The sequence below is a fragment of the Silene latifolia genome, chromosome 1 (genome assembly GCF_048544455.1).
Source record: "Silene latifolia isolate original U9 population chromosome 1, ASM4854445v1, whole genome shotgun sequence".
In the NCBI taxonomy this organism is placed as follows: domain Eukaryota; kingdom Viridiplantae; phylum Streptophyta; class Magnoliopsida; order Caryophyllales; family Caryophyllaceae; genus Silene; species Silene latifolia.
Window position 1 is genome coordinate 175096199 of NC_133526.1, and position 27237 is coordinate 175123435.

General features: G+C 38.1%; 2 protein-coding genes across 4 annotated transcripts; both read left to right on the forward strand.

Moving 5' to 3' along the window:
* Nucleotides 1-2415: 2415 nt before the first annotated feature.
* LOC141612300 (chitinase-like protein 1) lies at nucleotides 2416-4466 on the forward strand. Its single transcript, XM_074431044.1, has 3 exons — nucleotides 2416-2997; nucleotides 3358-3517; nucleotides 3861-4466. The coding sequence occupies exons 1-3, from the start codon at nucleotides 2607-2609 to the stop codon at nucleotides 4279-4281; spliced, it is 972 nt and encodes a 323-aa protein (XP_074287145.1). The 5' UTR covers nucleotides 2416-2606; the 3' UTR covers nucleotides 4282-4466.
* Nucleotides 4467-15970: 11504 nt separating this feature from the next.
* LOC141612310 (chaperone protein dnaJ 72) lies at nucleotides 15971-26590 on the forward strand. 3 transcript variants are annotated; one of them, XM_074431062.1, is made up of 3 exons: nucleotides 15971-16602; nucleotides 25078-25147; nucleotides 26188-26590. In XM_074431062.1, exons 1-3 carry the CDS (start codon nucleotides 16187-16189, stop codon nucleotides 26248-26250), a joined length of 549 nt encoding a protein of 182 aa, XP_074287163.1. In that variant the 5' UTR covers nucleotides 15971-16186; the 3' UTR covers nucleotides 26251-26590. The 3 variants fall into 3 exon arrangements, 1 of the variants encoding a protein (XP_074287163.1); XR_012529071.1 differs by lacking the exon at nucleotides 15971-16602 and adding an exon at nucleotides 16609-24085 and having other exon boundaries at nucleotides 26188-26206; XR_012529070.1 differs by lacking the exons at nucleotides 15971-16602; nucleotides 26188-26590 and adding an exon at nucleotides 16609-24085 and having other exon boundaries at nucleotides 25078-25164.
* Nucleotides 26591-27237: the final 647 nt, after the last annotated feature.

Below are 27237 nucleotides of genomic sequence, written 5' to 3' on the forward strand. Positions count from 1 at the left end.
TACTCGATCGAGTGCCCCTTACTCGATCGAGTGCCACACGTACTCGATCGAGTACCCATCAGGCAGACTACTGTTTTGCGTAAAAACATACTTACTAGACAGAGTACGCCCCACTCGATAGAGTACCCATAGACATAGAAAACCGTAGTATTACAGTCTGGGCGTGTCCTGGTACCTTATGGTGTGGTGTGATGTCTTGAGTGTGTTCCTGGCACCGGTGGATATGGGTATGTCTGGGCGTGTCCTGGTAACGGCATGGTTGTTGTATTTCCTTTGCATTCTAGCATTTTGGCATGTTCATTTACTAAGTATTATTTCATAATTATGTATTGAAACTGACGTTTGTGTGTCTGTGTAAATGTCATATATTTCCGGGGTGGCCTGTGTCGATCCATATGATATTTCCGATCATATGGGGAGCAGGTTATGTACAGGTTAGCTTTAGTAGCACGTGGGAGACGGGATGAGCCTTGATAACATCCGAGTTGATCATAGTCGGTTAGAATAGTATAGTGGTCATGAGTTGTATTCTTTTATTCATTCATTCATGGTTATGTAATTCACTAAATACTTTGTTTATATTTAATTGTTTCTTAATTGCAACTCCGATTTCACCGCCTCGGGAAACTGAGATGGTAACATCCTCCCATTATCTTGGCCGGATAAGAAGGGGGTGTTACAATAGATGTCCACATCCTTCCCGTGGGTGGGAAAACCACAAGAAGCGATCTCAGGCCGAGGCAATCTCCCAATTGACTCCTCAACCACCAACCACCAATCAATCAACACAACCAATATCTTATCGATGAGTAGCGAAACCTTATCTTAGCGATAAATCAGCAACCAATGCAAGTATTCAATATTGGTCCTCTACGAACTCGTCACCTACACATAACAATCATATACAATCACTATTGACTCCATCAATAATCATTTGATATGATTTCCTCAATTCGCAAACCTAGGGTTTAGTCTCAATCGAAAACTAATGAAGCAAGATAGATTTAAAACTTATAGAAAGGAATTGCTAATAGCGATGAAGAACGAAACCCGGCTTAGTCCATAACAGCGACAAATCTTTCACAAGGGATAATTAGGAAGGATATGAAATGTTTAGAGAGTGATTTGAAATGATTAAGGTTCTAAAATGAGAATTAGAAACTGAGAAAAAGCATATAAGAACCCTCGATCTAATCACGAAATAAAACGTCGAAACCCGTTAAACCAGCTCACTTGACCGAGTGACCACAAACCCAACATAGAGTGAATCCTTTTTGGAAGTTTTTGACACAACTCAAACCCACTCAGTACATGCCACTCGACCGAATGGAAATACAGAGTTTACAGTTTTCCTTCTTAAAATGAACTCCATCCTCAAAATTCGCACATTTTCAAACAATACTCACTCTTGCACCAAATTACCAACACTAATTGAACTAACAAGATCAACAACGCCGCAATGGCAACAAGATAACACAAACTATAACCGCAAAACACTAACCAATCTCATAATTCTATCAAATACAAATACAACAAAACAACTAAAGGTCAAGTATCAGCATAAATGTCACACTCTACCCTCCTAAAAAGAAGGTTAGGTCCTCAAAACCGTAAATTATAGTTGTGATGTTTCTCATGCAATTCTCAATTGATGCTCTTATACCTCAATAATGGTACACAATAAAATAATGTCCTCTTGTACTTCTACACAAACCCTACACATGATAAACTAATCATCCACTTTGACAAATATCCGGGCATTTCATTGTTAAATGGTACTATTCGGTCCGTCTTCAACTTGTAACGAGTAGTGTCCGTTTTGAATGAGTATTTGTGATTTTTGTTATCCTTTAATCATGGGCAGACCTAGTAAACGGGTCACGTTCGGGTCAGGCCAGTTCGAGTCAGGTCATTTCGGGTTTGTCATAATTTCGGGTTACTTCGAGTCGGGTCGGAACATTTCGGGTTACAGCTCTGTTTCAGATCTGTTTTGGGTTTATTTCAGGTTGGATCATTTTCGGGTCTATAATTAAGAGAGAAAAAGTCATTTTAAGTCTTTTTGGGCCTATTAGAATTATGTTTTGTCGGGTCATTTTCGGGTTGAATGGTTTCGAATTAAGTCATTTCGGGTCGGGTTTGTTATGGGTCAAGAAAGCTCGAGTCATTGTCGGGCGAGTCGGGTCAATTTGAATCTCTAGTTAGCTTTTTCGAGTCGGGTCAATTAAAGTCAAGTTGATTTTGCCAGTCCAAGCATGGGCCATGTCAATGTGGGTTCAAAGAAGTTGAGTCGTCCTCTTCATTCTAGAGTTTAGAGTTTAGAGACTTTAGAGGATTCTGGCACATTCTACACACTCTACGTCTCTCTACCAACCGGGTCACCATTCATAAAATCTTACTGCACACTACACTAAACCCACAACCCAAAATCTACACCTTCCATCTCACCCATCTCAACATTCCCAATCATCCCAACCCTACATTCCCTTTTCCCCGTCCTACATCAGACAACCACACACCACCTTCCCTTCACTCCCTCAAGCAACAATCCCCATCACTCTTCCTTCATATAATCAATCTCCCCCACCCCACAATCAAATCCCACAAAAATGGGTTCCAAAATATGGGCGAATACGTTGTTAATATTAATAGTAGCACTCGTAATATTAGTGAACGTATCAAAATGCGATATGTCGGAGGAAACCAAGGTGAAAATAGTAAAGGGTAAGAAATTGTGTACAAGAGGATGGGAATGTGCGACATGGTCTAAGTATTGTTGTAATCAGACTATATCTGATTATTTTCAGACTTACCAATTTGAGAATTTGTTCTCTAAGAGGAATTCTCCTGTTGCCCATGCGGTTGGGTTTTGGGATTATCAAGCGTTTATTACCGCCGCCGCTGGGTTTCAGCCATTAGGGTTTGGGACTACTGGTGGGAAGCTTACTAGTCAGCTTGAAGTTGCCGCCTTTCTTGGTCATGTTGGTGCTAAGACTTCTTGTAAGTTTTACTCGTTTATCCCTTCCTTTCATTTCCGTCGTTCTAGTTGTTGAATTATGGCTTCTTTGCATGGCGCTTTTCGGCTGTTAACGTTGATTTATTTGTCGTTTAGCACGACACTTTTCATTTACGCGGTTGTACAGATGCGGATACTGAAAATTAGAAAAACGGAAATCTGAGCAGCTGATTTGTAAGGTTTATATCCATGATTCATGCAATGTCACTTGTAGTCGCTTAGAAGTATGTGACATGGGTGCCTAACCTAGTGTGGGAACTGGGACTTGTCTGTTTTATGAGAAATTGACATCTGTATATCTACCCCTTACAATTGTGACAGTGTGATGTTGCTATCTGTCTCAGGTGGTTATGGGGTTGCCACTGGTGGACCAACAGCTTGGGGACTCTGCTACAACAAGGAATTGAGCCCAAGCCAGAGTTATTGTGATGACACTTTCAAATACACTTATCCATGCACTCCTGGAGTTGATTACTATGGGCGAGGAGCGTTACCTATTTACTGGTATGTTCATTTTATATTTCTAGCTAATGTTTGGTGTCAAGTTGCCTGCTATTAGGTGGTATGATCATGTATCTTTGTTTCTACTTCAATATTCCTTTTGTTTTCTTTCCTATTGTTTGTACGCCAACACTGATGTTTGGTGTGAAATTCATTATAGGCCTTGTTTCACCAATTAAAGAGGAAAATCTATTGTTTAGGGTAGTTGTTGCTGTGACTTGAAAACACAGGCTTTTCAAGTGTTAAATCTATAAGTTTTTTTGAATCTCAGTCTATTGTTTACGGTCATTGTTCATACCTTTTTTATAAAGTTTACAGTTTGACAATGGTTGCTACTTTATCACAGGAACTACAACTACGGAGCTACAGGGGAAGCACTGAATGCGGATCTGCTAAACCATCCTGAGTACATAGAGCAAAATGCAACCCTTGCCTTCCAGGCTGCAATTTGGAGGTGGATGACACCTATTAAGAAGGGGCAACCTTCGGCCCACCAAGCTTTTGTGGGAGACTGGAAGCCTACCAAAAACGATACTTTGTCAAAGCGAGTCCCTGGTTTTGGCGCTACAATGAACATCCTATATGGGGATCTTATCTGTGGTCAGGGTGATCAGGTTGAAGAGATGAACACTATTATCTCCCACTACCTTTACTATGTCGACTTGATGGGTATTGGCCGAGAGGAAGCGGGACCTAATGAGGTGCTCTCTTGCGGTGAACAGAAGGCTTTCAACCCAACCAACACCCAGCAGACGGCATCGTCTTAACCAGCATTGAAACTCTACATTCTTTTTCAAATTAAATCTCTTATCTTGATTCAATAAGAAAATATGGTGGTGTTGTTGTAAGCGTCTATTGTAGTTAAATGATTGATTCATCGAAATGTGGCTATGAATGTAATTATGTGGTGACAGATTTTGGTGGAATGAAGTACTCCGTATGTCGAGCTGAAGTTATGTTGAGTTGAAGAATGATAGTTATGTTAACGTTTGTGTACATCTGTCATCTGTGGTGGAACATGACATTCTTGCACATTCTGCGATTATGGTTGTCTCCAAATATGCTGTTGAGAAGAGCAGTTGGAAACAAAATACAAAAACAAACCCAGGCAATAGAAATTCATATTGCAGACAAGATGTTGATGTAAAGTTGTAAAACTCAGCAATTTAAATATCAGGGACCAGACAGCTATTTCATCCCAAGCTACTGATGCCAATGTAGTATATACTTCATTTCTCAAGTTTAAACAGCTCGCTCCCACGCTCGGTAATGACACAAAACACTACAAACTTCTATAGAATGTCTTCCCAAACTAGCGCCTAGCGGGGGGTATTATTACATTTTAAACCCCTTGTAAAGGATTTAGCCTCATTATAGCCGTAAAGGTATAATGTTTACTCACAATGAATATAAAATGTAAATAAATGATTGGGATTGAGGGAGTACTTATTAGATAGCTCCCTCAATTGACCAAAATGAGTGTGTCACATTACATATAGGAGAATTTCTTCTGTGACGTCATTCATATAATTCTTTTATGATTTGGTAGTGACTCCGTTGGTATAGTATACAAACATTATTTGATATTGCAAAAATAAATTCCTAACTAAATAGCACAAAGACAACACACATCTTTCTTAGTTTATAATAGGAGTACATCGTGCACCCAAGTACAGAGCATGTACTACTACTACTACTCTATCCAATCATTCCAATCCATACATACAACTTGAGGTTGAGTCACTCCAAACCATATTAATATTATTATGTCTGTTCCGGCCTGCAAAATTGGCTAAACCAACACTTAACACAATTTGTCATCTTATTTGACTGCCGTTTCGAGTTTTACATTACAAAGCTGTTTTGGCAACAATATTCTTCACATGGTTCTAATTATATCTTCCAAAACCATGAAAATAAAACTAATGAGTTTGTTAATTATGTTGACATTTCTGTTTATTCCCTCAACTAGTGCACCTTACCCAGAATTTTGGAATTGTACCAACTCTGCTGGCAACTTCACCAAAAATAGCTCTTTCAATCAAACCCTATCCAATGCATTTTCAACTCTCACCTCCATCTCCTCTTCTAAAACCTTCTCCAACGTCACGATTGGGTCAACTCAGTCTGATCGAGTCTACGCTTACTTCACCTGCCAGCATGATCTTCCCCTCCAAATATGTCATTCTTGTGTTCAAAATGCAACCCAGGATATTTTGGGTCTTTGTTATCCCAACCCCAAAGAGGCCATTATTATATACCAGGTACTTTTTAAGTTTCATTCGTGTGCTTAAAGAAGTTGTAATACGTGTAAATTATTGAATAATGGTTGTTGCATTATATTGCATTGGTCAGGAATGCACTCTACGTTACGCAAACCGTATGATATTCACCACTATGGAGCTCCAACCTTACGATGACGATTGTAGTTTTCTCAAATATCATGCCCAACAAGTCGAGATTGGAAATGTCGTCAAGAGTAAGTTCGACGAGTTAATCGATCAAGCTATCAACTCAGCCGATTATTTTTCAGTAGGAAGGGTGAATAATCTCGTAAACCATGACCTATACTTTCTGGTGCAATGTGTACCATATATTACAAAGGAAGAATGCAATGCCTGTTTATCATTTTCCTTAAATGTATCCATTAAATCGTGTGCGAGCGATGGGGCAGTAGGGGGTCACATTATGGGACCTAGTTGCCATATTAGGTACGATGCCCAACCTTTCTTTTATACTCACATTATCCCTACGGTACTTCCTCCAAATCCGTCACCAGACTCGCCACCTGCGACCAGCAACACAAACGATAGGCGTGCGCGTTCAACTATAAAGGGTGTTTTTTTAATATTGTTTCTATGTGCAATAATTATATATATCTTGTTCAAATTTATAAAAGCTCTGTGTAGAAAGTGTTGGAAATAATGCTTCCAAAGAAACAAATATTTGTCGTTTCTCCTACATTAATCAGGCGACCAAGAATTTCCTAACTAATTAATACTTAGACTTGTGTGATTTTCTACCAAGGATTTTGTGATTTTCTACAATGAATTAAGTCGAATAGTTATACCCCAAGCTCGAGCTCAAATCATCTCAGATTCTCAGCTATACCATTAGTCCATTACCTATCAATCACAAATCCATGTGTATGGATTCGGAGTCCCGGTACACCAGAATATGAATGAATTTTATTTTGTGCATAGAATTTATATTAGTACTATCTATGCTCCCTCTGTTTCAATCATTTATTTACCTTTGATTAAAATAGGTCATCTTAAAGAATAAAAAAGGCAAACAAAATGAGTAAATGAGACCCGAACCTAACTTGGTCCGAACGATAATATTAATCCAAAATAACCCAAACTGAATATAGAACATTTACGTTTTCTAACGTTTTAAAATATAAAATTTGAAACGAGCGTTGAGTGATTTTTTTTTTTTTTTTTTTTTTTTTTGCAGCTGTAAAGAAAGTGTTTTACATTCTAGTGGTACGGCTCCCAGGCCACACCTATAACTACAACATAAAACCTCAAAGCACTACTAATAACATAAACTAAAACAACAAGGTAATTGCATCGGCTATCTATAACGTGTTGATGGCGTACGACGGATGTCTGAACACGAACTTCGGTCTCGAAACACACCACAATCTTTAAAGGACGAGTAGCGTTGGCCATAGGAAAACACCCATCTTTGTTAGTCTTGATTGATGAAGCTTCGGAGAAATACCCGCAACAAGGCCCAAGAAACAGTCTCGGAGATTCATCTCCTTGGCTATGATAATCTTCCTTTGGAAACCAACGAACCCCCATAAAATTACCCTTACTCATCTTAGTCGTTACAGCTTCAGAGAAATACCTACAACAAGACCCAATAAAGCGTCTTGGAGATTCATCTCCTTCGCTCCGATACACGTTATCTGGAAACCTACGAGACCCTTGACCCCAACGAGAGAGACCATAGTGCACTTACGCCACAGGGATGTAGCAAGAAAAGGCGGAAATCAGACCACTGAAATCTGACTCCAAAGGAGAGTAAACTCCTACACTTTGGATCACAGGCCCCGCTGATAAGAACCTCGTATTCAAGAAAATCGAGAAGTAAAGTGGGTACAACAGGAACGAACCACCTGGACATCCCTCTAACCAAAATCATCTTAGGAGACGGCAGAGACCTAGGCTCAACACAGACCCGATGCAAAAAAAATTAGTCGTAGAAACTATCACGTGGGGAAGGGGACAGGACATCCCAACCCACCAGGTATTTATTAAAAGGAACAACAAAGGAAAACAAATCCACATACACGGCTTCAACATCAAATGAAAGTGGATCCCACAGCATCCGACCTGAACCAACAACACCGCCCAAGAACCCAGCAGCCCACACCACCATACTACACTCATCATAAAACAAACAATCCCACCCAAGAACACAGACCGGAGACGGAACAAACGGACTAATCGAACCCCAATCCGACGAACCGAACAAAACTGACACCAAACACACCCATAACAAAACCGGATACCACACAAAACTACCCAGGACCATCGGCCTACATGCAACTAGATCAACCATAAAGGACACCACAACAGACACAAACCCGACCCGAAAAAGAACCATCCGGCGGGGAAGGGAACACCAATTCGACCCAAGACACAACTCGATAAAACACAAAAACTAACAAGAAGAGCAGGACACACCGACACAACTCCACCAAACACCAAAACCAAAAGGTAGATTTCTACCAGGGATGGGGGAAGGGGCGAGGGGAAGGGGAGCCATCCCTGGGTTGCATGTGAGGCTTTCAATGACAGGACAGAGAATCGTAGTATCGGAAAAGACAGAAAAACAAACCAGGAGGACATCCAATAAGATCGTCGGACGGTCCAATCAGAACTGTAACACCCCCATTTAGTCGAGAGCCTTTAGCTAGACATTCCCAAGTAAATGAGAGTGTTACCATATCGGTTTCTCGAGGTAGTGAATAACAAAGTCCAACTCACCAAAGTACTTTAAATTAAAACTTTAATGAATACATGTTTATTACAATTTAACTGACTAAAACTTAATATAAAATATTTACAACTCGCAGCGGAAATAAATAAAGTAATGTAATTATTCTATGTGATCTAGACTTCAACTATGGTTCAAGTCAAGCTCTCATCCCAATGCTCCCAAGTCAGCTAATCTTTAGTACCTGTCAAATCTGCTCCCCATAAAACGGTTCACCGCAGGTGTTCACGAATACACAGTCAACCGCGAGGTTGAGTAGGAATAAATACTAACAACAAAAACATACGATAAATAATCCAATTTCCTTTTCCATTGCACAACCCCCTAACAACGTGCTCCTTCCTTTTACTTACTCGTTACACTAATCATCCCGCCAATCCCTGGCCGGGGCAGCCTCAACCCGAAGGTGAGTAAACACACACTACATTACCAAAGGTAATGTCTGCCTCAACATATAGTTGAGTAATATCCACCGGATGGCTGCGGACCAAACTGGGGCCCCTCGAGTAAATACGATAAAATATCGTCCGCCGAATAAATCGAAATACGTCACCCGAAGGCTCTTACACGACGTCCGCAATATAACCTCAATAATAATCTACATCACCACGAAGGGATGTCGCAAGATAAATGAATAACCGATGCAATAACAGTAACTCCATCATAACTAATCACACCAACATTTACAATATAATTCTCTCCTCCAACAATTTCAATGATATCAACCAACACAATTCTCATATGATCAATTCACTTTAATATAAATCATCCAACAAACATTATCGAGTAAAAGTTGAGTAGGATTTATCCCTACCTGATAAGCAATTCCAATTAAGCAGCTCAAGCAATCCAATAAATAAAGCAAATCCGATCCGATTATAATTCTTCACAACCGTCACCTAATCAAAATATTATAATTCAATTCAATTATTTATTTGTAATTATAATTTATTATATTAATTATTTACTTTATTTATACTTCATAATAATTATCATATTTTATTCATAACCTATTGTTATTAATTATTATGATATACGAAAACCCGCATCAAACCCAACTTAAAAACCCGACTCAACGATTATTAATTAATTAATTAATTAATTACGTTAATTATAATCTTGTATAATATCCTTATAAAAACCCGTTTCAATAAGTCAAGATCCGACTACTTTATTAATACCCGAGTAACCCAAATAAAACCCGACTTAAATAAGACCCAAACCCACGACACTCATGTGAAAATCACACAACACCCAATCCATACACATGGTTTAAACCGTGTAAACCACCCCCTTTTACACCCACCATTCCCGACACACCTGCCCCCCAGCAACACCACAAACCCCACCGCCACCAGCTTGCAACCCAATACACCCAAACACCCACTGAACACCAGCCTAGCCGTCCCCTACCACTCACACCCTCACGCCCTAGTAACAACAATCACGAACAAAACCAATTACCGAAAACCCGACATACGCAAACACCGTGTAAAGAACCCCTCGCCAATACCACCACAGCCACCATTACCACCTATGGCCACCACTGTCTCACGGTGACTCCAAGGGTGGTCCCTAACCCCTAGTATAGCCACAAAAACAACCGTGATTCCCGTCCTAAGCCAGCCGCGACAATTCCCCTGCTCTCCCCTGTTTTCGCGAAAATCCGGCCAACTGCCACCAAAGCCACCACCTTTACTACCCATAACCACCCACGTGAGTCAACCCAACACCTGTAACCACCACACACGAGCCCAGGTCAGTCAAGCCTCGGTTATGGTTCAAAACCGTATAAAACATGTAAATTAATCATAAGCAACCGCCCGTACAACAACCCCTTCAAAAACCCATTTCCCGTCGGTCGCTGGTGGTCGAAGGTGGTCCACGGAGGTCCCCTAATAGTCGTCATTCAAGTCATGGCAGTGCTACGTCAATTGGTGGTCTAATAAACAAATTAGAACGATCTTAAGATGAGTATGTTAATGAGACGGTCTTACCTTGAGGCGATAATTAAAAGATGAATTCCTTGCTTTTCTCTTCCTTAATTCTTTCCTTCTTTCTTTTACATCTCTTCCTTCTTTCTATGAATTATTTCCTTCACAATTACTTTGTATTTATAGTCTATGCTTTAGGGTGTATGGGATACCAATTAGGAAACTATTATTATTACCTTATTATTATTATTATTCAATTATTATTACCATATACTCCCTTTACTAATTTTATTATTATCATATACTAATATTACCGGGATTATTAATATTATAATTATTATTACCTTTATATAATATTATTTCCATCTTATATTATTATTAATTCCCGATACAAATCCTGATCACACTCATACTAAATTAATAAGTTTCGGTCCAATTAACAATGGCACACGGCCCAACACTTAATTATTAGCTAAGCCCAATTCCCGACTTGGATACTTAATTTATTATTTAATTAACGTCTTTCTTGTATTTATTATTAGAAATGTCATTTAATCAATTATTAAATTACATAAATTATTCTTATAAATTATTATTAAAATACGGAGTATTACAGTCTTCTCCCCTTAAAATGAACTTCGTCCCGAAATTCGCCCACAACAACACTTATAAACAACCACACAACTGAACCTCATTCGAACTTATGATCATTGCAATGTAATCAATTTACTTAATTATTATGAAACCATATCATACTTATCAAAAAGTGCCACAATAAAAATTCAAAATATTTGAAATATCACATTCTATCCCCCTAAAATGAACTTCGTCCTCGAAGTTTGAGATACCAAACAACGGAAATAATTAAACTGCTTATAACACCACAAGAACATGAAATACACCTTGTAACAAAAACATGTGAATAGACAACAACTATATGTGTAAAACAACTACCATTATTATCATATAATCGATTAATGGGTAAATAAATAACAACAATCTGTGAATTAATAACTCCTTTTTTTTATTACTTGTGCGTTTATTTCTCACTAACGAAGTCTAACTTAAACATGGATGCAATTAATGTAATTATATACCGTATATAGATTTATGGCAACACATTCCGCATATCACTAGACATGTCATTCACTTCACAAAATTTACAATATCCAATGCCAAGGTGAGATAGATAAGAAACAACTCTTTAGAAATTTTAGCATAACTCACATTTTCAAAGATAAGAAAACATGTTACAACTTCTAAAAAATCATAAATAATTAATAACATAATTACTTATTAAGGACTTATACTTTTTAGAAAATACAAAGAGTTAATAAACCATGAGAAAAAGAATCAAGTCAAAAACTAATAAGGTCCATTTATAATGCATTTTACAAACTACTTGGTCGAAACAGAAATTTCACAGCAACTTGTCAAAATCTTAGGTCAACTTGTAAAAATCACTATAAATTGTCAATATATTCTCCTATAACGTGGCTTATCAATTTAGAAATATATACGAATCTTTTAAATAATGGAGTTGGAATTACACCAAATCGACAAGTAGTTTTTAAATGACAAATTTTACAAAAATATGGCACGAAAACATCACTGTGCAGGAATATTCTGACCACTGTCCACTAAAATATTTATTTCTCCCAAACCGTATATTATTTAAGCATGAGACCAATTATTTAAGCATGAGACCAATGACATATGAAAGCTAACTCACAAGGCTATTACTCATAAAATTATCGTACAAGGATTTTAAACAGGCAGTAAATGGCAGCCAAAACAATCAGCGGTAAATTTTCGAGAAATCAACCAAAATGACATTCTTCATAATTCCACGCAATTCCCTTAATACTTAACACAATAATCATACTCACACCTCCCACATATATGCCAACATACTTTCCCCATATCAACATGCATATAACAATGCTTAAAAGAAATCATATCACATCCCTTCATCGTAAAAGCAAGGTTACCTCCCGTAAACGCAATCATGAAAATAATATGCAAACAAGGCAACAAAACTCCTAAGAGAAATAATATATATTCATTTAAATTACCCCACAATATAATATCTCTCAATGTAACCGGTTCAAAACTGTAAGGGCCAGATCAAGGACGTCTCCCTAACCTAACAAGGGGCTCCTAAACAGTTTCTACCCGGGGTTCATTTTATTTAGACACAACCTAAGTTCCTTATTATTCATTGGTTAGGCCTGAGGATCGTTTTGCTCTGATACCACTTTGTAACACCCCCATTTAGTCGAGAGCCTTTAGTTAGACATTCCCAAGTAAATGAGAGCGTTACCATCTCGGTTTTCCGAGGTAGTGAATAACAAAGTCCAACTCACCAAAGTACTTTAAATTAAAACTTTAATGAATACATGTTTATTACAATTTAACTGACTAAAACTTAATATAAAATATTTACAACTCGCAGCGGAAATAAATAAAGTAATGTAATTATTCTATGTGATCTAGACTTCAACTATGGTCCAAGTCAAGGTCTCATCCCAATGCTCCCAAGTCAGCTAATCTTTAGTACCTGTCAAATCTGCTCCCCATAAAACGGTTCACCGCAGGTGTTCACAAATACACAGTCAACCGCGAGGTTGAGTAGGAATAAATACTAACAACAAAAACATACGATAAATAATCCAATTTCCTTTTCCATTGCACAACCCCCTAACAACGTGCTCCTTCCTTTTACTTACTCGTTACACTAATCATCCCGCCAATCCCTGGCCGGGGCAGCCTCAACCCGAAGGTGAGTAAACACACACTACATTACCAAAGGTAATGTCTGCCTCAACATATAGTTGAGTAATATCCACCAGATGGCCTGCAGACCAATCTGGGGCCTGCCTCGAGTAAATACGATAAAATATCGTGCCCGCGAATAAATCGAAATACGTCACCCGAAGGCTCTTACACGACGTCCGCCAATATAACCTCAATAATAATCTACATCACCACGAAGGGATGTCCGCGAAGATAAACTGAATAACCGATGCAATAACAGTAACTCCATCATAACTAATCCAACCAACATTTACAATATAATTCTCCCCTCCAACAATTTTAATGATATCAACCAACACAATTCTCATATGATCAATTCACTTTAATATAAATCATCCAACAAACATTATCGAGTAAAAGTTGAGTAGGATTTATCCCTACCTGATAAGCAATTCCAATTAAGCAGCTCAAGCAATCCAATAAATAAAGCAAATCCGATCCGATTATAATTCTTCATAACCGTCACCTAATCAAAATATTATAATTTAATTCAATTATTTATTTGTAATTATAATTTATTATATTAATTATTTACTTTATTTATACTTCATAATAATTATCATATTTTATTCATAATCTATTGTTATTAATTATTATGATATACGAAAACCCGCATCAAACCCAACTTAGAAACCCGACTCAACGATTATTAATTAATTAATTAATTAATTAATTACGTTAATTATAATCTTGTATAATATACTTATAAAAACCCGTTTCAATAAGTCAAGATCCGACTACTTTATTAGTACCCGAGTAACCCAAATAAAACCCGACTTAAATAAGACCCAAACCCACGACACTCATGTGAAAATCACACAACACCCAATCCATACACATGGTTTAAACCGTGTAAACCACCCCCTTTTACACCCACCATTCCCGACACACCTGCCCCCCAGCAACACCACAAACCCCACCGCCACCAGCTTGCAACCCAATACACCCAAACACCCACTGACCACCAGCTTAGCCGTCCCCTACCACTCACACCCTCACGCCCTAGTAACAACAATCACGAACAAAACCAATTACCGAAAACCCGACATACGCAAACACCGTGTAAAGAACCCCTCGCCAATACCACCACAACCACCATTACCACCTCTGGCCACCACCGTTGACACCACTGTCTAACGGTGACTCCAGGGGTGGTCCCTAACCCCTAGTACAGCCACAAAAACAACCGTGGTTCCCGTCCTAACCCAGCCGCGACAATTCCCCTGCTCTCCCCTGTTTTCGCGAAAATCCGGCCAACTGCCACCAAAGCCACCACCTTTACTACCCATAACCACCCACGTGAGTCAACCCAACACCTGTAACCACCACACACGAGCCCAGGTCAGTCAAGCCTCGGTTATGGTTCAAAACCGTATAAAACATGTAAATTAATCATAAGCAACCACCCGTACAACAACCCTTTCAAAAACCCATTTCCCGCCGGTCGCTAGTGGTCGACGGTGGTCCACGGAGGTCCCCTAATAGTCGTCGTTCAAGTCATGGCAGTGCTACGTCAATTGGTGGTCTAATAAACAAATTAGAACGATCTTAAGATGAGTATGTTAATGAGACGGTCTTACCTTGAGGCGATAATTAAAAGATGAATTCCTTGCTTTTCTCTTCCTTAATTCTTTCCTTCTTTCTTTTACATCTCTTTCCTTCTTTCTATGAATTATTTCCTTCACAATTACTTTGTATTTATAGTCTATGCTTTAGGGTGTATGGGATACCAATTAGGAAACTATTATTATTACCTTATTATTATTATTATTCAATTATTATTACCATATACTCCCTTTACTAATTTTATTATTATCATATACTAATATTACTGGGATTATTAATATTATAATTATTATTACCTTTATATAATATTATTTCCATCTTATATTATTATTAATTCCCGATACAAATCCTGATCACACTCATACTAAATTAATAAGTTTCGGTCCAATTAACAATGGCACACGGCCCAACACTTAATTATTAGCTAAGCCCAATTCCCGACTTGGATACTTAATTTATTATTTAATTAACGTCTTTCTTGTATTTATTATTAGAAATGTCATTTAATCAATTATTATATTACATAAATTATTCTTATAAATTATTATTAAAATACGGAGTATTACAAGAACCCGAAAGTCGAGGTCCAAAACGAGGGGAAGGAGCCAGCGATGAAGTGCGAAGGATCACCGGAGATAGGCCTTGGGATGTCCCCATCTCCGGCGATCAGAAAGGGCAAAAAGGGAGGGCGGTGTGTGGTCGGAGGAGGCGGCGGAGCAGACGGGAATTAGATTTAGGGTTTTTTTTGGGGGAAAAAACGAGAGAGAGAGAGGGGGGAAAGTTAGAGAGATAGTTGTTGGTTGAAAGGGGCACGTAAATTGCGTTGAGTGAAATTATTTGTAGAGAATATGACAAATACAAAACCAACACCTTATGTAGCAATTTGTTTAAGAAAACTGTTCTTTTTCCTGTAACTTTTTTTTGCTTAAATTCGGGTCAGAGCAAAGCCGCTATGTAAAAACTACGACTTTACCTCACTTAAAATTTCTAAGTGTCAAATATTGTCGGTTGAAATAGAGCAACGCCGCTACCTAGTCCTCCGTGCTAGGTGAAATCATATACTCATACAAACATTTACGCTACAAAAACTTTAAGATAGATATATCGTTTTAAACGAGAATGAATTTGCCTGGTTTGGAAAAACCGTTGGAAGAATTTATACGTAGTCAAGGTCGGGTGTTGCATCATCTAAAAAAACACACGATGAGTGGCAGCGAGAGAAGCCACGACTCAATCTCTCTACAATTCTATTCACCCGCCATTTTCCCTCTCTATTTTTCCCCTTTTCATACTAAATTAGGGTTTCACACTTTCAATTCAACCTCTATCTCAATCAATATCCATGGCGGATCACTACAAAGTCCTCGGCATTACCAAACACGCTTCTAAAGATGATATCAAACACGCTTTTCGCAAATTAGCCGTCCAATTTCACCCCGACAAACACGCTCAATCTCCCAAATCCGCTAGAGATGCCGCCACTCTTAAATTTAAGCAAGTTTCCGAGGCGTACGAGGTTTTGATCGACGATCGTAAACGTGCCGCCTACAATTTTACTCGATACACCACTAATTATAGTAGCAATAGCGGAAATTATCATGGCACTAGTTATAATAATGGGTATAATGCGAGGTATTATCACCGAGGTGGTTCGTTTTATCGACCTCCACCGTCGTCAAAACGATTCGTTTTGAATGTGGAAGCTGTGCTTCAGTATATGATGACTCGTGGCTTTCTTCTCAATCTGGCTTTTGCTGGGTATGATTGCTCTTTTCGAATTGCTCATTTTCGCTTTTTGATATGGATTTTTGTGTGAAACGGCATTTTAGTATATGTTGTTGAATTAAAACAAGAATTTTCGATACGTAGTTAAATGAATACTATATTGCGGAGGTTATAATGATGTTTTGTCATTATTTATTTGATATACAAGTAGCATCTACTCTAAGGGATGATTTAAGTTGGATGGGGGTGTGTTATTGGTAAGAATTTCACGTGTTTTGCGATTTCTGGTATGAGACTGGGTTTATGTAGCTTAGAATTTCTGATATTAGTGATCATAATTTGTGTAGCGAAGTTGGTTTTGTAGGAGGCCATGGGTGTCCCTTTGATGTAGTATTGTTTGGATGAGGACAGGAAGTCATATGCTTTCTTGTCGTAGGTAGAAGGGTGAAGTGCTTGAAAAGTAGCACTATAAGCAAAACTTGTTAGATATGATATTGTTGATGGGACAGCAATGAGATTGTAAGCTGTCGTTGGCAATACATATTCTGAAATGTCTCATCAGACTTCCCTAATTGTGGAGTTATTCTTGTTATTGGCATGTTAGTGAGGAAGGCATATTGGACTTGATCTAGTTTAAGACTTCACATGTCTGAAAGTTTAATTTCATTAGATAGAGAATGTGTATCCATGAGGATAGGCGAATAGGACATTGAAGCAAAAATGGCAACAACACCAAGCATCCTTTTACCCGGTTTTGGTCCTTCACCAAAATCGAGGTCCAACTTCAATTCCGTCTAAGAACACATGCCATTTTTCGGCCTAAGACTCTTCTATGATGAGTTTAGAGCCTTTTTGCCTAGGATAATTAATCTTGAAAGGGTTTAAATCAGATGCAAAAGACAGCACCAAACCGAGTGGTCACAATGAATACGGTTTTAGAGTATGTGCTAAACATCGCTTTCAAGCTTTCTTCTTTTGTCTAAGCAAGCTCTAAAGTACTTTTTGCTGCAACTTTGGGTCTTATACTCCTTATGGACGAGCCCCACCAGCTGCCCAAGAAGTCCTTATAAGATAAATAAGAAGAGCATGCCAAAGAAGCTTGTACTATTGCCAACAATCCTCTTTATGTTAGTTGTCTTGTAGTTTTACTTTTCTGATTTGTGTAAGGTCCTTGGGGCCGTTTATTGTCCTCTTAGAAGACTCTTTTGAGCCCTTAGATGTTACTTTAGATGTAGGGATAGGATTGCAACAAGGACTCTATTTAAGGAGCTCTTTTCTCTTTGTAAAAATCAGATTTGAGTGAATTAAAATATGAGTTTGAAACTGAAGTTTTCAATCAATTTTCTTCTTGCTTAGTGCAGAAAACCCCTCATTACTTAGTGTTTGAGGCGGAATTAACTCTTGCTTCGTGATCTTGAGTTTAATTCCAAGGCTTAAACCTGCTTCGTGATCTAGTTTAAGTCATATCTCGGTTACTTGTTCTTATTTTCGTGTCAAAACAGTCCCAAAGTTTCTGTTTTGTTGCCTTAAGTCATTGAGGAAATTGTTATTTGAATGTTTAGTTCATAAGCATTTAAATTACAATCTTAATTCCATTGCTTTCATTCAAGTTAAACAAGTTTATTTATGGTCTTATTTTCGTCCAAAACAGGCTGTTTTGGTGCCTTGTTTAGGTTGAGTCTTTTGTTAGCCTTAAAATCTGTCCTTGTGTTGTTTGTTGGTCCTTAAATAAGTCCATTTGTGTGTTCAAATCAAGTCCTTAGAGTTTCTGTCAAAAATCAATGTTATTTGTGTTTGTTTTAGTCATTTTAATCACAATCAAACAGTCCATCACATTGTTAAAATTCGAGTCATAATCTGTCCAAAAATCGAGTCCTATGAGTTTTACTCCAAATTGGTTATCAGAGCTTTGGTTAACAACAAAAAGCCTTTCTTTTTGAGTTCATTATACCTTAACCACATCAAAAACACAAAAAACAACCACGAGTGAGGAGAGGCTTACCGGAATTGAAACACAAGTCACTCAACTTTCTGAAAAATGTGACTTGTTGTTGGATTCCTTCAATGCTATCATGGCTAACATTCCAACACCACCAAGAGGAAGAGGACAACCACCACGGGGCAGAGGTAGAGGCCGTGCTTACATGGGTGGAAGAGGAGGCCGAGGTATCCAAGAAGAGGAGCCATTTTTAGATTCGGAGGACTCCATGGTCGAGGCTTTTCAACAAGAGCACAACAAGGATGTAAAGGTAGAAATCCCTGATTTTTATGGTAGTCTAAACCCCGAGGATTTGTTAGATTGGCTTAGAACCGTTGAAAGAGTTTTTGAGTTTAAAGATTATTCGGATAGCAAATCTTTCAAAGTTGCAATCTTGAAACTTAAAGGCTATGCTTCTCTTTGGTATGAAAACTTGAAAAATCAGAGAAGAAGAGATGGTAAAGAGGCTATTAAGTCATGGTCTAAGTTGAAAAAGAAACTTAAGGATAAGTTTGTGCCTAGAGACTACACTCAAGACATGTTTATTAGGCTTACTCAACTTAAACAAGACCAACAACCCATTGAGTCTTACCTTAGAGACTTTGAACAATTAACCTTGCAATGTGAAGTCAATGAACAACCCGAACAAAAGATTGCTAGGTTTATTGAGGGTTTGGATTTTAAGATTGCTAGTAAGGTAAGAATGCATCAAGTGTTGTCTTTTGAGGAGGCCGTGAACCTATCTTTGAGGGTTGAGAAATTGGGAAAGGGGAGAGCTGCCACTACAAAAACAGCCCCCTACTCCACCCAAACCGAGACCAAGGTTGATGAACCAACCCCTCAAAACAAAACACCTACTCTTGACAAAGGCAAGGCACCCATGATTCCAACCAAAAGCACCACATCTCTGAAAAAATGTTACCAATGTCAAGGATTCGGTCACTATGCTAAGAGTGTCCAACCAAGAGAGCCCTTAGCACATTTGAGGTAGTTCATTGGGGTGAGGATGAGATCCTTGTTTGTGATGATGGTAAGGAAGAAACGGGGCAAGAGGAGGCTGCCTTGGTTGTGGAACCGGATTCGGGGATGAGTTTAGTCATTTGGAGAGCATTGAGTACCCAAACCGTGGAATTAGACCAAAGACAACAACTCTTTAGGTCTAGATGCACCATTGGGGGAAGAGTTTGTAACCTTATCATTGATAGTGGGAGCTGTACCAATGTGGCTTCTAATACTCTCATTGAGAAGCTCTCCTTACCTACACAAGACCATCCTAATCCTTACAAGTTGAGGTGGCTTAACAAAGGAGCTGAAATTAAGGTGGATAAGCAATGCCTAGTGTCCTTCTCCATGGGCAAGAACTATGTTGATGAGGTTCTTTGTGATGTTCTACCTATGGATGCTTGCCATCTTCTACTTGCTAGGCCATGGGAGTTTGATAAAGATTCAATGCACAATGGTCAAGACAACACCTACACTTTCAAGCTTGGTTCAAAGAAAGTTGTGCTAGCACCCCTACCACCCGATTCCATGTTTGAACCACCCAAGAAAGTATTATTGATCAATGAAGACAAGGTGAGTCAAGGGGAGGACGGCGTGGGGACTGTCCATGTTGTCCATGCCAAAGATGAGTTCAAGGAGCCAAGGGTTCAAGCATTACTCAAGTGGAAAGATCAAACCGAGGGTTTCTTTGAAGGCTTGCAATGTGAGCCTACTTCATTTTCTAATCCAAGTTTAACTAACTCATTTGAATTCAAGTGCAAGGCTAGTGATGGTAATGGCCACGGCAATGAGGCTGCCCAAGTGCAAAATTTTGAACCAATTGTTGAGGAATGGAAAGGAGTCAAGAAACGAGTTGAAAGAGATCCTCCCATCCATACTAAGGCCATGAAATTCAAGGAAATATCTATGATTCCTAAGCAAGCTCGCATATTCAGGCCCGGGGACTGTGTGTGGGTTCAAATCAACAAGCAAAGAGTCCTTAAGAAAGGAAAACACAAGTCCATAGCAAGTGAAGAGGGTCCTTTCAAAGTCATCAAGCAAATTGGGTTCAACAAGTACAAGGTTGATCTCTTTGGAATTCATGTTACATTTGATATTGGGGACTTGAGTCCAAGCTATGAGGAGATTGAGGATCATGATTTCCAGGACTTGAGGGCAAGTCCTTTTGAAGAAGGAGGGATTGAAGCAAAAATGGCAACAACACCAAGCATCCTTTTACCCGGTTTTGGTCCTTCACCAAAATCGAGGTCCAACTTCAATTCCGTCTAAGAACACATGCCATTTTTCGGCCTAAGACTCTTCTATGATGAGTTTAGAGCCTTTTTGCCTAGGATAATTAATCTTGAAAGGGTTTAAATCAGATGCAAAAGACAGCACCAAACCGAGTGGTCACAATGAATACGGTTTTAGAGTATGTGCTAAACATCGCTTTCAAGCTTTCTTCTTTTGTCTAAGCAAGCTCTAAAGTACTTTTTGCTGCAACTTTGGGTCTTATACTCCTTATGGACGAGCCCCACCAGCTGCCCAAGAAGTCCTTATAAGATAAATAAGAAGAGCATGCCAAAGAAGCTTGTACTATTGCCAACAATCCTCTTTATGTTAGTTGTCTTGTAGTTTTACTTTTCTGATTTGTGTAAGGTCCTTGGGGCCGTTTATTGTCCTCTTAGAAGACTCTTTTGAGCCCTTAGATGTTACTTTAGATGTAGGGATAGGATTGCAACAAGGACTCTATTTAAGGAGCTCTTTTCTCTTTGTAAAAATCAGATTTGAGTGAATTAAAATATGAGTTTGAAACTGAAGTTTTCAATCAATTTTCTTCTTGCTTAGTGCAGAAAACCCCTCATTACTTAGTGTTTGAGGCGGAATTAACTCTTGCTTCGTGATCTTGAGTTTAATTCCAAGGCTTAAACCTGCTTCGTGATCTAGTTTAAGTCATATCTCGGTTACTTGTTCTTATTTTCGTGTCAAAACAGTCCCAAAGTTTCTGTTTTGTTGCCTTAAGTCATTGAGGAAATTGTTATTTGAATGTTTAGTTCATAAGCATTTAAATTACAATCTTAATTCCATTGCTTTCATTCAAGTTAAACAAGTTTATTTATGGTCTTATTTTCGTCCAAAACAGGCTGTTTTGGTGCCTTGTTTAGGTTGAGTCTTTTGTTAGCCTTAAAATCTGTCCTTGTGTTGTTTGTTGGTCCTTAAATAAGTCCATTTGTGTGTTCAAATCAAGTCCTTAGAGTTTCGGTCAAAAATCAATGTTATTTGTGTTTGTTTTAGTCATTTTAATCACAATTAAACAGTCCATCACATTGTTAAAATTCGAGTCATAATCTGTCCAAAAATCGAGTCCTATGAGTTTTACTCCAGACATGGAGTGGAGAATAATAGGAAGCAGCATATAAAACTTTAGATATATGTTATTCGAGATATTATATATTTAGTGAGTGGAAAAAACTGGTTAGATTAGAGGACAACATGTCATATTTGTTATAGAGTTGTGGATTTGGATTGTGTGATATTCTGTTATCAGCATTAGTGTGTACTCTTGATTTATGGTGTTTGCTAGTATTGCAAGTGAACTTGTGATGAAAATGGGATGATCAACGATAATGTTGCCTTAATTCCAAATTTATTTGGGATGCTCAACAAGAATATAATTTCTGCAGTGAGTTAGAGCGTGAGAGCCCTAACTCTTCCTTCTTACTGGTAGGAAATACCTAGAAGCCTTATAGGTTGTAAGTTATTCTATATTCTCATACAAGTTTAGTATTTGGTCGTTACCTATTCTTTTGTTCCTCATTAGTCACAAGCATTCCCTTTCACTCAATTGGTATCCTCTCCCAAATGCGTACTTGCAGTCTAAACTTATTGTCATTTGACATTGATAGTATTTTTTTGGTACCTTGTTTGCAAGCATTCAACTTCGGTCAGTTGACTCAATTCACTCCTAGTCTCCCACATATGCAGTTTAGTTTTATAGCAATTTCTCTTGAGTAGTGATTATTACGTAGTAGAACTCATAAACAGTTAAACACATGACTTTTTTCTTCTTCTGATCTCATAAATAGGTGAGTCTAACAATTGAAAATGCACTTGTTGGTAAGTTTGGAAATCTTTAACTAAGTTTGAGACTTGAGTAGCATTGGACACGGATACTTTGGCTTGACTAAGGATGTAATCACATAACAAGTATTCGAAACAATATTTAACTAAATGATAAAAATATTTAGAGAAAATTCACAACTCCCACCTTTCATATACCAGTTATTCAAAACAACCACCTTTTGTAACTTTTCTTCAAAACTCTATCTTCTATGTGATTCCGTTTCAAAACCTACCTCCGGTGAAACAATTAAGTGATTTTCGAAATTGCCCTTTACTTATTAATTCCCAAAGTCCACTAATCTTAGTGAACGACCTTCGGGAAGACAATATACAAATTTGACACCCTCATTACAACCATTTTATATGACAGTTCAATCTTACTTCATTCATATATGGAGCGAAGTCCTTTTTTTTGTCTTAAAATTAGGAGGGCAAACAACTTAACTGCTTTTATTTAGGAGAGGGTAAAACACCCAAAAACATTACACAATAATTGATGAAAATAGAGAGAAGAAATCAATATCTTGAACAAGGAGAGAGTGATGTTTGAAAGCTTCAACTTAATGAGCATAAGTTAGAGAAAAAGGTGAGAAGACTAATGTTAATATGTTATTATAGGGTAAGGGTTTAACAGGAAGAATAATAGTAACTTAAAGAAAAAAGTTCAAAACTTGTAGGAAATCACTTAGGGGGCGTTTGGTACGGGGGTGTTTGTTTGAGTAAATCAATCATTCCCTTACCCTCTTCCTTACCCCTTGATCTCTCTACATCCATTCTCCCCACCCCCCTAGGGTATCCAATTTCCTTTCCCCCATCAATCACCCTCAACCTATCCACCACAACCACCCCATGCAAGCTGCCACCACAACTCCACTGCACTCACCACCCCACCCCAAAACGACGGCCCTCCTGCTAGCATGGCCGCTGGCGAACACACAACCGTCACCGGCGACTCCTCCCTACCCACTTTCACCTCCTAAATCCCCAACCCCACCCCAAAGCAACCGACCACCCACTGGGCTCGTCCCCTACCGGCCCTAACCGTCGGCATACATCATTCACCCAAACTCATATGTATCAGTTATATCACCATGTTACAAATTAAAGGACAAAAACATACGGACTATCAGATTGCTATGCATTTGTTGTTGTATGACAGTAACACATTGGACTATTGGGTGCTCTTTTTTATGTTCATATTTTAAATTTGTAGCTTCCAATTATTATAGATCTAAGGGACGTGGGTTATGATCCGAATTTTAGGTTGATGTTGGTACGCTGACGGTGGGGGTGAGGTCGTGTGGGCCGACGGCGATGGTAGATATATGGTATGGGTAATGAGAGGTGTTGGTGGATGATGGTGGTGGTTGATGATGATAGGGGATTGAGCAAGTGAATGATGATGGTGGTGGTTGTCCATTCCCTTTCATGAAGGTAACCAAACAATGAGTAAAATTAGGGGTAATCTCATTCCTTTCCCCCTTTTACCCTTTCTTGATTCCATTCCCTTTCCCTTTCCCTTTCCGGTACCAAACGCCCCCTTAATATTTTCACCAGAAGTGGGTTTTGGGGCATGTTTTGAAACAAAATCACATAAAAGATGAGAGTTTGAATAAAAAATTAAAAGTTGGGAGTTTTAAATTTCTCAAATATTTACAACATTTGAAGGGGAGCCTTGGCGCACCGGTTAAGGTGTTGCTTTGTGACCGTGAGGTCACGGGTTCAAGTCCTTGGAGCGGCCTCTTGCCAAAATGGCAAGGGAAGGCTTGCTCCAATTACACCCTTGTGGTTGGACCCTTCCCCGGACCACGCTATCGTGCACCGGGCTGCCCTTTTTATTTATAACATTTGTGGAAGTGAATAGGGAGATGTTTCAGGCATAATGTTGTAGTCTATTGGCTCCTATTTGTTTTACATATATTTCAGAAGTGAAGAGTTGAAGTAAAATAGCCGTAGAATCTACCGGTTCCCATGTGCACTTTTCTTGCCATATAAGTATTTGGCAATTCAAATTCGAAAAGCGATAAGAAGAATGAGAAAGATACAATTGATAGACACTAACAGTCTCATCAATCATCATTCTAGCTTTCCACTACAAATATTAACCCTTAAATGAACATACTTCCTCCATTCAACTCCACTCTACCTATTTCTATTTTTTACACTATTCACAAATACACATTCAATCTCGATTTCCTCTCAATATATAAGTGAAAATATATTCATGTGAGATCTTGTTTAATTCGTCTTTATGAGTACATTAAAAATATTTAACTTTTATAATTTTTGCAAATACGTAGCTAACGATATTTACCGCGTAAAACACGCGTTGGCAAACGTGAAAAAGCAAAGTGGTAGAGTGGAGTTGAATGGAGGAAGTATATAATTAGCTGTCTTACCTTTTTCCTTGTGTCTTTCTTGTGCAGTGTGTTACTTGGTGGGACAGTGGCAGTTGACATGAGTAGGGAGACTCTATGGAAGATACGCAATCCTGGGGTATGTAGTAATGTGTGATTTACTGTTTCTAGGTAGTAATATGCTTTTGGACGGACGCTGCTGCTGTTTTACTTGAAAATTGTAATAAAAGTGTTAGATTTGATTAGAACAGAGGTTTGATGAGTGATGTAGAAAAGACGAATGATTGATGACTGAGATATGACCAAAATCCAAAATAGGATTTCCATTATCTTGTGTTTGTCTTTGATGTCGTATTGTATTGATGTAAATTTATAGACATATTTTACACGCGAACGATTGATGCAAGGCTCCGCAGCCCTGATGCTACTGAATATAATAGGAACTCACTAGGGATACAGGGTACTGAGACTGGTGATTGTCTCGTCTGACAATACAACTGATCTTGAAGGGTTTTATTCTTTGGAATGGTTTGGGTGTAAGTGTATTCCTGAGCGAATCGTATGTCAGAACTGCGTGATATTGTATAATTGGCATTTAGCTCTATTAGTAGTGCAGTCCACCAAATTTATCACTTTATCTATATACTGTTGTAGAGTGAAAGAAAAAAAAAGCTTATATTTATAGATTTGAAAGATAAGTTGAGCACACATACACGAAGCAGAGCATTTTTAATGTGTGGGCTGGTCGATGCTTTTTTCATAGGTGTTGCTGATTAGCAGGCAAAAGGTGTCTATGTGTTGATTATGACTGAAAACGCAGAATGACATCAACATTAACAAGAACCTTAGTTTAACAGAATTTATTTATGTGTTTACTTATATATAGCTATACTTTTCAAGCCTTAATTATGCCATGATTTTATAATTGTGATACATCTTGGGGTATTTTGCACTTTACCCTTGTCCAATTTTCTCCTTTTGTCTTAGTTCTTTTTATTATATATATACTCCTACATACTGCTTAATGCTTTCCAACCTTTTTGTTTTTGGTTATGAAAGATTCAATACTGCACTTGACTTTTGTACCATCCGCCATGTATGTGTATCGTTGATGACTGGTTGTAGTACTTCATAATAACAGATTTCAATTTTCTTTTGCCATCTCCGTCCATTCTTCAGAAATCATTTGAAGAAGCATTGGAGTCCATCGAGAAGAACAAAGCACGTAAAGACAAGCAATAGACATCATTTGTATTGTTGTACCTATATAACAAGGCACCATTGAACTTGCACTTGTGAGAGGCGACATATATGCAGTGCTCTTAGTTAAGGTTAGAGAGAGGTGATGGCCAGTCAAACCGTGTGCATTCCATATTCTTACGGATTTCGTCCTTCTTTTTCCTTGAATCATGGTTATCTGGCTGTATGTACATAAAATGTAAATACAAATTTGTACCATAGTGTAATTATATTACATAAATGTAACCTTTAATATCATACCTCTAGTATATGTTCTTGTATCATCATTAGGATAACTCATTTCTTAGCAGTTGACTTTTTTTGGACAATTGTTTTTTTTGGACAATTGAAATACTACGATACAAGGATTTCTTCGGAGGGATGCCAGGATAGCAAGTGATTACGCTGAAAGTACTAATCTTATAAAAAAAAAAAAAAAAAAAAAAAACTCCTTCCTCTTCACAATTGACCCCATTACTCTTAATTTGTGAGTGGCGATGGATGGAGGAGAAGAAATTTGGCGGCGGCACAAGGCTTTTTCATTAAGTTGTTATCTCAATGCTCATTAGATAGATTTTAATACACTATGTAAGATGGTTTGTGCAAGTAATACTGCAAGACAATTCTATTTAACCAAATAAGCTTATTACCAAGAGTTTTTCGCAACTACCGTAATTTATGCTTCTTATTTGGGTACGTCTGCAATGTTCCCCTAAAAGCTTTTTACTAGACAATTCCTGTTGTAATTTATTATACAAACTAGTTTTAATCCCGTGCAAAAATTGCACGGGGTTACTTATTAAACAATTGTTATTATTAAATTATGAATGAAGAAAATGTAGAAATATTGAATTTCAAATATACAAAAATTATAAGTAAGAATATCAATCGACAATATTGAATATAGTAAAGACAATAACATTAATACAATCGTTATTATATGAGATTGTTTTACACGGTGAGACGATTTCATTGTATATAAAAACAACT

Coding starts and splice junctions, on each gene's coding strand:
- LOC141612300 (XM_074431044.1), top strand. CDS start 2,607: ATGGGTTCCAAAATATGGGCGAATACGTTGTTAATATTAATAGTAGCA. Junction 2,998..3,357: donor TGTTGGTGCTAAGACTTCTT/GTAAGTTTTACT, acceptor TATCTGTCTCAG/GTGGTTATGGGGTTGCCACT. Junction 3,518..3,860: donor GGAGCGTTACCTATTTACTG/GTATGTTCATTT, acceptor ACTTTATCACAG/GAACTACAACTACGGAGCTA.
- LOC141612310 (XM_074431062.1), top strand. CDS start 16,187: ATGGCGGATCACTACAAAGTCCTCGGCATTACCAAACACGCTTCTAAA. Junction 16,603..25,077: donor CTCAATCTGGCTTTTGCTGG/GTATGATTGCTC, acceptor TTTCTTGTGCAG/TGTGTTACTTGGTGGGACAG. Junction 25,148..26,187: donor GGAAGATACGCAATCCTGGG/GTATGTAGTAAT, acceptor TCCATTCTTCAG/AAATCATTTGAAGAAGCATT.